A 9048-nucleotide genomic window follows, 5' to 3' on the forward strand; every position below is an offset into this window, starting at 1 on the left:
GTATTTTTTTCACAAAGTCAGTTAATAATCTACTACATCCCGCGCCTGACTATGAGTATGACTTTAACTGGATATGGACTCTAAATACATTGCCAAAGATCCAATTCTTTCTATGGCTTTGTTCTCATAATAAGCTACCTACAAATAACTACCTACATCGTATAGGTGTCAATGTAACCTCTAATTGTATTATTTGCAAGCATCCCTCAGAATCTATCCACCACATCTTTCTTGAGTGCCTTACGGCACGAAAATTCTGGCTGGACCTTGGATTAAATGTCTCTGTCCTCCCCTATCACCATATTCACTGGCTTCAATTAATTAAGGACATAAATATTCCCATCCTTAACTACCCCCTACCCTGGGACTTCTTCTTTCCCTTCGCCCTGTGGCACATTTGGACAAACAGGAACCATAATGTCTTTAATGGAACTAACATGTTTGTTGATATTAAAACTGTGTGTACGAGGGCCATGGAATACATGTTCTGTACAGGGAGTTCCACCACTCCCATTCCTACTAAAAATATCCAAGTCAGGTGGTTCCCTCCACCTCCAGGATCCTTTAAGCTTAACACAGATGGCTCCTACTACGCTAAAGACAAGACTGGTGGTATTGGAGGTGTTATAAGAAATGCAAATGGGGAATGGGTCATAGAATTCTCCAAAAAGATCTGTGCACTCAACCACACTCATGCCGAACTAAGTGCCTTAGAGCACGGGTTACATCTAGTAATAGCCAACCAACTAACTCCGGTGGAAATTGAGACGGACTCTATCGAGGTAATTGAACTATTAAATCAAAAAATCCCTATTTTTAACAACTTAATCGACTCTTGCAGGTCTCAGTTGAAGAGATTAGGGAATCCAGTCATCTGGCATAGCTTCCGGGAGGGGAACAAAACAGCGCATGCTTTGGCAAATGAAAGGTCTAAGAAGCAGTCAAGTGATAATATATATATTATAAATTATCCGCCTACGTCTGTATTTTCAACCTTACAATCAGACAAAGAAGGCGTGCTGTCTACTAGAACAATCTCCATATCTATTCTACTACGTTTGCTAGTCTTGGAAACCTATGTGTACTATCTACTCAAAGCAGCTGTAATGGGACGTCCAATGTCCCTGTAATGACTTAATATATATGAATATTTCCCTATTTTTACCAAAAAAAAAAGATTTTAAGAATTTGAATCAATAAAAAATAAATTAGTTCCTTTGATATTAAGACCAAATAATTAAGTCTAAGTATCCAATTTAATTATTTGTCAAATTCATCATATAATTAAAATTATTTTTTCAAGTTGACAAAACTTTTAGGATGCCCAAATTTATTTTCATAAGAATAGTATTGGCGGTGAAAGAAAATTAAAAAAGAAAAACTAACATTGAAGGTTTTATAAATAAGCATTTTCAACTAAAACTACGTATATTTTAAGGAGTATAAGATAATGTTTATTTTAAAATACAAATATATTATTTAGTAGTACTTGTACGGTTCTCTAAAAAGTTGTATACTTAGTAACTTAGGTACACGCGCAAAGCGCGTATCATAAGACTAGTGTATATAATAGAGATAATACATAAATTACCCATCAAACTTGTCCGGAAAAATCATTTACACACCTTAACTTTACGGGCGACCTATGTCCCCCCTATTCATGTTTGGGGTGANAAAAAAAAGAATAGTTTTTACAAATTTGTTTTTCCAGTTTTTACAAAATAAAATTCTTTTAAAAAACTGAAAAAATAAAAATAATATTTTTCAAAAACGAAAATATTTTGTTGAAAATAATTTTTTCAGTTTTTAAAAAACAAAGATATTTTGTTAAAAATGATTTATTTTTCAGTTTTTTCAATAAAAAAATAGTTTTTACAAATTTGTTTTTCCAGTTTTTACAAAATAAAATTCTTTTAAAAAAGCTGGAAAAAAAATTAATATTTTTCAAAAACGAAAATATTTTGTTGAAAATAATTTTTTCAGTTTTTAAAAAACAAAGATATTTTGTTAAAAAATGATTTTTTTCTGTTTTTACAAAAAAAAAATTTGTTTTTACAAGTTTGTTTTTCCATTTTTTGCAAAAAAAAGATCTTTAAAAAACTGAAAAATTATGACAAAGGGGGGAAAAAAAAAAACTTTTTTACAAAATGCGAAAAATAATTGTGAAAATATTTCTTTTCAGTTTTTAAAAACGAAAATATTTAATTAAAACTAGAAAAAAAATTACGGTTTTACAAAAAAAATCAGTTTTTACAAATATGTTTTTACAAAAAATATTTTGTTAAAAAAAATGATTTTTACAATTGTGAGAGGAAGAAGAAAAGGTGGAGAGTAGAAAAAAAAAAAGAGAAAAAAATAAGAAAAAAAGAAGTAAACGAAAAAGGGACCCACACAGTAAAAAATTTTCCCTCTTACACCCGAGATTGGGAGAGTGAAGCTACTCTCTTTGCCACGTCACCATTTAGGGTGGTCTTAAATTCACCCCAAACAAGAATAGGGGGGACATAGGTCGCCCGTAAAGTTAAGGTGTGTAAATGATTTTTCCGGATAAGTTTAATGGATAATTTATGTATTATCTCTATATAATATGCAAATATATACACGTCATCCACGTAAGATGTTAACTAGATGTGTGTTTGATTCGGAGCGAAAGAGATATTGCAATTATGAAAAAACAAACAAATTACATTATGAATTATATATAAACCTCATAGTTAAACCGTAAAAATTGCACGGGTCGTCCTATTTGGTCGCCCCCATTTAACTTATACCCACTTTTTAAATTATTTTTAACTTGTACCCACTTTTTAAACAACTTCAGACCTCTTTCTCCTGCTCCTTCTCCTCCTTCGTTTTCTTCTTCTTCTTCTTCTTCTTCGGGTGACAATGATTTTATATGGTGGTTGTGAATATATTTTAATGTAGTTTATGATGTTTTACAATGGTGAGTTATTATGACGCTTTATTTTTTACTATTGCTTAGAGTTTCTTCTTCTTATTTTTCTTAATTGCAAAATGGGTTCATTAGATTTATTGTTGTTTTGACAATTGATGATTGAGGTTTGTTGCTGATGATATTTGGAGTTTATGTTTCAAATTTGAGCTCATTTAGAGTAGATTTAGGTATTAAATCGTATATTGGATTGTTATAATTCAAAGAACAAATTTTTGTTTCTGGGCAATTTTCACTTCAGACTTATTGGTCTTAAGTGCATCCGAAGTGCAATTTTTCACTTCAGACTTATTGGCCTTAAGCATGAAACCATTGGTTGCACTTCAGACCTATTTGGCCTTATGTGCATTTTTAGTGCAATTTTTTCACTTCAAACATTTTTTTAACTTCAGACCCGATTAGTCTAAAGTTGATCGTAAAGTGGGTACACTAGCAAACTTTTTTACAAAATAGGTATAGATTCAATTGTGACCCCAAAACCGAGTATAGATGCAAAAGCCCAGTTAAACCTTCAGGGTTGGCTGAATGGGCCAAACATAGTATAAAATATAACCACTCTTCACTAACAGAAACAATATAAAATATGGAGTTGCTTGTAATGTCATGACTCTCAACTAAGGGTAGGAACAACGATTACAGAACGTGCCAAACATGAATTTGTATATTTTTTAGTAATTAAAGATTTTATTACCAAGTGGAATAAATATGTATAAGTTTCTTCTAGAAAAGAAATAAATGGTCAAAAAAATTAAATAAATAAGATAAGCGTGATTTTAATTATTTTCTTTTTTCGAAATTATTAGGAGCGTAGCTGCTTCTCTCTTCTTTCACCACCTTTGGTTATTCGTTTTCTTCGCAAAAACAATAGAGCTAGCTTCCCTTAACCATCTATTCTTTCTTTCTTTTTCTCCACCAATATCTCCTTGCTTTCTCTCTCTCTTTCTTTTCTTCTCTCGGTCTATCTTCTTTCATTCATTGCCTCAAAAAAAACAGAAGTCTAATGCTCACCGGCTTCTCTCTCCCCCTCTCCCGCCGGATATCTGATCACGCCACATATCCGTTGTCGGAGATTGTCGTAGCAGGTAGCTCACAATGGCACCTACTACGACCACCATGACACAACATCCTCGCCATGCAAATACTATTGGCGAGGATGTCGTGTCCGTTGAAGTTGACCTTGTTTGGCCATTCGAAAATCTTGACGGTCTTCACCGTGATGATTTTCGGGACGCGGCTTACGAGATATTCTTCACCGCATGTCGGTCATCGCCAGGGTTTGGAGGTAGGACGGCGGTCTCGTATCATAATCCGTCGGAAGGAGGAGACGGAAGCGGGTCCGGGGCTGGATCTACCAGCCCCGGATCACCGGTGAAGCCATCCGGGGTTGGGATGGCCGTGACCAGCAAGGTGAAAACGGCGTTAGGGTTGAAAATGTTGAAGCGGTCACGATCACGGAGAGCTAGTTCTTATGGCGGCACACCGTCATCGCCTGGTGGCGGTGCGAGCCCAAAGGTGGCATTCACGGTGCCACAGGCGAGGGCGCGGAGGCCGATGACATCCGCTGAGATTATGAGGCGGCAGATGAGGGTATCAGAGCAAAGTGATAGTAGGCTACGTAAAACTCTTATGAGAACTCTTGTAGGCCAAGTACGTATATAATTGTGTCTGATATTGTGCATGTTTTATATGTTTTGCATGCATAAATAAGCAAAAAAGAAAATGCATAAGCTTCTTCTCCATGTCTATTTTGTTTACCTACAATTAATTAAACACTGAATAATTGATCTATGTTGTGAAATTTGGACAGATGGGGAGACGAGCAGAGACAATTATCTTGCCATTAGAGTTATTACGCCACCTTAAACCATCCGAATTCAACGATTCTCACGAGTACCATCAATGGCAAAAACGTCAACTCAGAATTTTGGAAGCAGGCCTTCTTCTTCACCCTTCTATCCCAATAGAAAGATCAAACACATTTGCAAAACGTTTCAGAGAAATTATTAAAGCTGCTGATACAAAGGCAATTGACACTGGCAAAAATTCAGAGACAATGAGAGCACTATGTAATTCAGTAGTATCTTTAGCCTGGAGAACAATTGATAATTCCCCTACTGATATTTGTCATTGGGCTGATGGATTTCCTTTAAATATCCACATATATACAGCTCTTTTAACCTCCGTTTTCGATCTAAAAGAGGATACTATGGTCCTCGATGAAGTTGACGAGCTTCTTGAATTGATGAAAAAAACATGGACAATTTTAGGTATTAATAGATCAATTCATAACTTGTGTTTTACTTGGGTGTTATTCGAACAATATATCGTAACGGGGCAAGTTGAACCTGATCTTCTTGGTGCATCAATGATAATGTTAAGTACTGAAGTTGCTAATGATGCTAAGAAAGTTGATAGGGAGCCTATTTATGTGAAGATGTTGGCTAGTGTTTTGACATCAATGAGACAATGGTCAGAGAAAAGATTGATTAATTACCATGAGAATTTTAACAGAGGCAGTGTTGGATTAATGGAAAATAATCTTCCTCTCTTGTTTTCGGCCACGAAAATATTAGAGGAAGATGTTCCTGGATATACATCAGCTGGTTTTGAGAAAGGGGAAGAACTTACTGATGATTCAGCTGGAAATAAAGTTGGTAACTTTATCCGTTCATCTATGAGGAATGCATTCGCTAAGGTCAGTATATTGGATTTAACTTATACACACTAACGATTTAAAGAATTTTTACACTATCAGTATATTTTAACCTGTTGTATATAGCAAGTTGTCTGTCTTATTTTTCATGTTACAAGTTCCACTTGTTATAGACAGTTACTTGAAGTCAGAGGCGGACCTAAGTTGGTAGGGGTCACCAGAACCTGTTAACCTCGGCAAAAATCTGTATATGCACAAGACCCCTTATATGATTTTATTGTGCCCCCTCAAACACAAAAGTTGGATGGCTGCCTTGGTTTAGCATGGAGCATAAGCACCTTTCCCTTGCCTTTTGACCCAAGATCGAAACGACGAAACCCAACATCAGCATTGCTGCTCCTTTTCTTTATTCTGTTTTCCTCTTTTTACTAGGTGCCCGGCTGTGCTCAAATCCTAGGTCCGTCTCTGCTTGAAGTTGACTTTTGCGTGTTGTAATCAGTGTATAGAAGTTAAACTTTAGTATTTTAGCCCTTATTTTCATATGTTTCTTTAATTTAACATTATTTCCCCTTTTTTCATGTTCAAATAGATGTTGGAAGAAATGAGCATAGATGGTGCAAGTTTTGAATTGCAAGAAGTGAGTCAAACACTGATTAAGTTAGCCAATGAAACTGAAGAATTAGCAGCTAAGGAGAAGGAAATATTTAGTCCTGTCCTTAAGAAATGGCATCCTATTGCAGCAGGAATAGCAGCTGTGGCATTACATTCTTGCTATGGAACTTTGTTAAAGCAATATCTCACCGGCGCAACTTTGCTAACTAAAGAGACAGTGTTGGTATTGCAAAGGGCTGGAAAACTTGAAAAGTTTTTGATCCAAATGGTTGTTGAGGATTCTGATGAATGTGAAGATGGAGGCAAAGCTATAGTTAGGGAAATGGATCCTTATGAAGTTGATTCAATTATAATGAATCTATTAAGAAAATGGATTCAAGAAAGGTTGAAGAAAGGGAAAGAGATTATTATGAGAGCAAAAGAAACTGAAGTAAGTCTATAATTAAAAGACTTTCATTTTGAAATTTCATACTTCTTACTCTAGAAAGGGAGCCTTGGCGTAACTGGTAAAGTTGCTGCTATGTGACCAGGAGGTCACGGGTTCGAGCCGTGGAAATAGCCTTTTGCAGAAATGCAGGGTAAGGCTGCGTACAATAGACCCTTGTGGTCCGGCTCTTCAGCGGATCTCGCGCATAGCGGAAACTTAGTGCACCGGGCTGCTCTTTTTTTTTTTATACTTCTTACTCTACCCTCTCAGGGTAGGCGTGAATTCTGTATACACACTACCCTCACCAGACTCCACTTATGGGATCCCACTGAGTTTGTCGTCGTCGTCGTTGTTGTTGTTGTTGTTAGTCTTACTAAAAGTTGAAAACTTTGATATGTAGACATGGAATCCAAAATCCAAAAGTGAGCCATATGCACAATCAGCAGTTGATTTAATGAGACATGCCAAAGAAGCTGTTGACAATTTCTTTGAAATCCCAATGGTCATTTCAGAGGATTTAGTAGGTGATCTTGCTGATGGATTTGAACATCTATTCAAAGAATATGTTACCTTTGTCACATCATGTGGTAAGAGCCAACTCATGAAACAGATTTCATTTCATACCAAAAGAATATTTTTGAAGGGCAGCCTTGGTGTAACTGGTAAAGTTACTGCCATGTGACTTAGTAGGTCACAAGTTCGAGCCGAGAAAACGGCCTCTTGTAGAAATGCAAGGTAAGGCTGCGTACAATAGACCCTTGTTGTCCGGCCCTTCCCTAGACCTCGGGCATAGCGGGAGCTTAGTACACCGGGACCAAAAGAAGTATTCTGTTTGACAAAAAGTTATTTTTGATGCTCAAATAGTTTTTGTTCTTTTTGACTTTTGGTATCCTTTTGTAGGGTCAAAACAAAGTTACATTCCTACACTTCCTCCTCTAACAAGATGTAGTCAAGATTCAAGGTTTTCCAAACTGTGGAAGATGGCTATTTGCAGTGTAGGAGCAGAAGATCAAAACCAGCATTTAAATGATGAAGGCAATCATCCCCGCCTTTCAACTAGTCGCGGGACTCAACGCCTATATATCAGGCTTAACACATTACATTACTTTCTTCTGCAACTCCATTCCCTTGACAAAACGCTATCACTCACCTCAAAAATTGTCCCTTCTCCAAGAAGTCGTCACAGCAAGAATCGACAAATCGGAAGCTATTCCTACTTTGATCACACGCGTTCAGCCATCCAAGTAGCTGTACAACATGTATCAGAAGTTGCAGCTTATCGTCTCATTTTCTTCGATTCTCACTCTGTATTCTACGGTAGCCTCTACATCAGGGACGTTGAGAATACACGTATTCGTCCAGCTTTAAGGGCACTTAAGCAAAACCTCACTCTTTTATGCGTGATTCTCACTGACAGGGCTCAACCATTGGCCTTAAAAGAAGTGATGAAGGCATCATTTGAGGCATATCTTATGGTTTTACTAGCAGGAGGAAGCAAACGAATCTTTTCGAGGGGCGATCATCAGATAATAGAGGAAGATTTTGAGAGCTTAAAGAGGGTGTTTTGTACTTGTGGTGAAGGATTGATAGTAGAAGATGTTGTGGACACAGAAGCTGAGACAGTAGAAGGAGTAATAGCTTTAATGGGACAATCAACTGAACAATTGGTTGAAGATTTCAGCATTGTAGCTTGTGAAGCTAGTGGAATGGGAGTTGTGGGATCAGGACAGAAACTACCTATGCCTCCAACAACAGGAAGATGGAACAGATCAGATCCTAATACAATCTTGAGGGTAATTTGTCATAGAAATGATAAAGTTGCTAATCAATTCTTGAAAAAAACATTCCAATTAGCAAAGAGGAGGCCATATAGAGAAAAGGGGCCAAAATGTATTTAAAAAGAAATTACATACACTGAAAAACTAGTTATGGACACGTGCGTTGGACTAGACATTATCATGTACTGAAAAACTAGTTTTGGACACGTGCGTTGGACTAGACATTATCAGTTGTGGTGGAATGTGTTATATGTATAATTCTTTTGATATCTTTTGTATTACTTGAGAGATTATTATTTTGATCACATATTATTGTATATAGTGAAGGAGTATTATTATATTAGCGTATGAGTTGGAGAAGAAATTCCTATTGAAGGTAGATTGAATAGACCATCATATTCTACTCATATTATGAACCATTTCTTATCAGCTATGGAATTGAAAATGTTGATCAAGAAAACACAAACATTTCATATCTTGAAACAACTATTTAACTGATTATCATTATAATCGTGTGAAAATCATAACAAAGAGAAAAGAGGGAATGATGAAAGAAAAATTGGACCATATAGCTATATTGCTCGAATTCTCCAAAAATATTACAGCACCCGTGTCAGATCCTCCA

General features: G+C 36.2%; 1 protein-coding gene across 1 annotated transcript; it reads left to right on the plus strand.

Annotated features, from left to right (window-relative positions):
- The first annotated feature begins 3881 nt into the window (after nt 1-3881).
- Nucleotides 3882-8830, plus strand: LOC109245057. Its single transcript, XM_019412241.1, has 5 exons — nt 3882-4600; nt 4761-5648; nt 6196-6648; nt 7046-7232; nt 7546-8830. Exons 1-5 carry the CDS (start codon nt 4046-4048, stop codon nt 8541-8543), a joined length of 3081 nt encoding a protein of 1026 aa, XP_019267786.1. The 5' UTR covers nt 3882-4045; the 3' UTR covers nt 8544-8830.
- The last annotated feature ends 218 nt before the right edge of the window (nt 8831-9048 follow it).

The sequence above is a fragment of the Nicotiana attenuata genome, unplaced genomic scaffold (assembly GCF_001879085.1).
Source record: "Nicotiana attenuata strain UT unplaced genomic scaffold, NIATTr2, whole genome shotgun sequence".
Lineage (NCBI taxonomy): Eukaryota > Viridiplantae > Streptophyta > Magnoliopsida > Solanales > Solanaceae > Nicotiana > Nicotiana attenuata.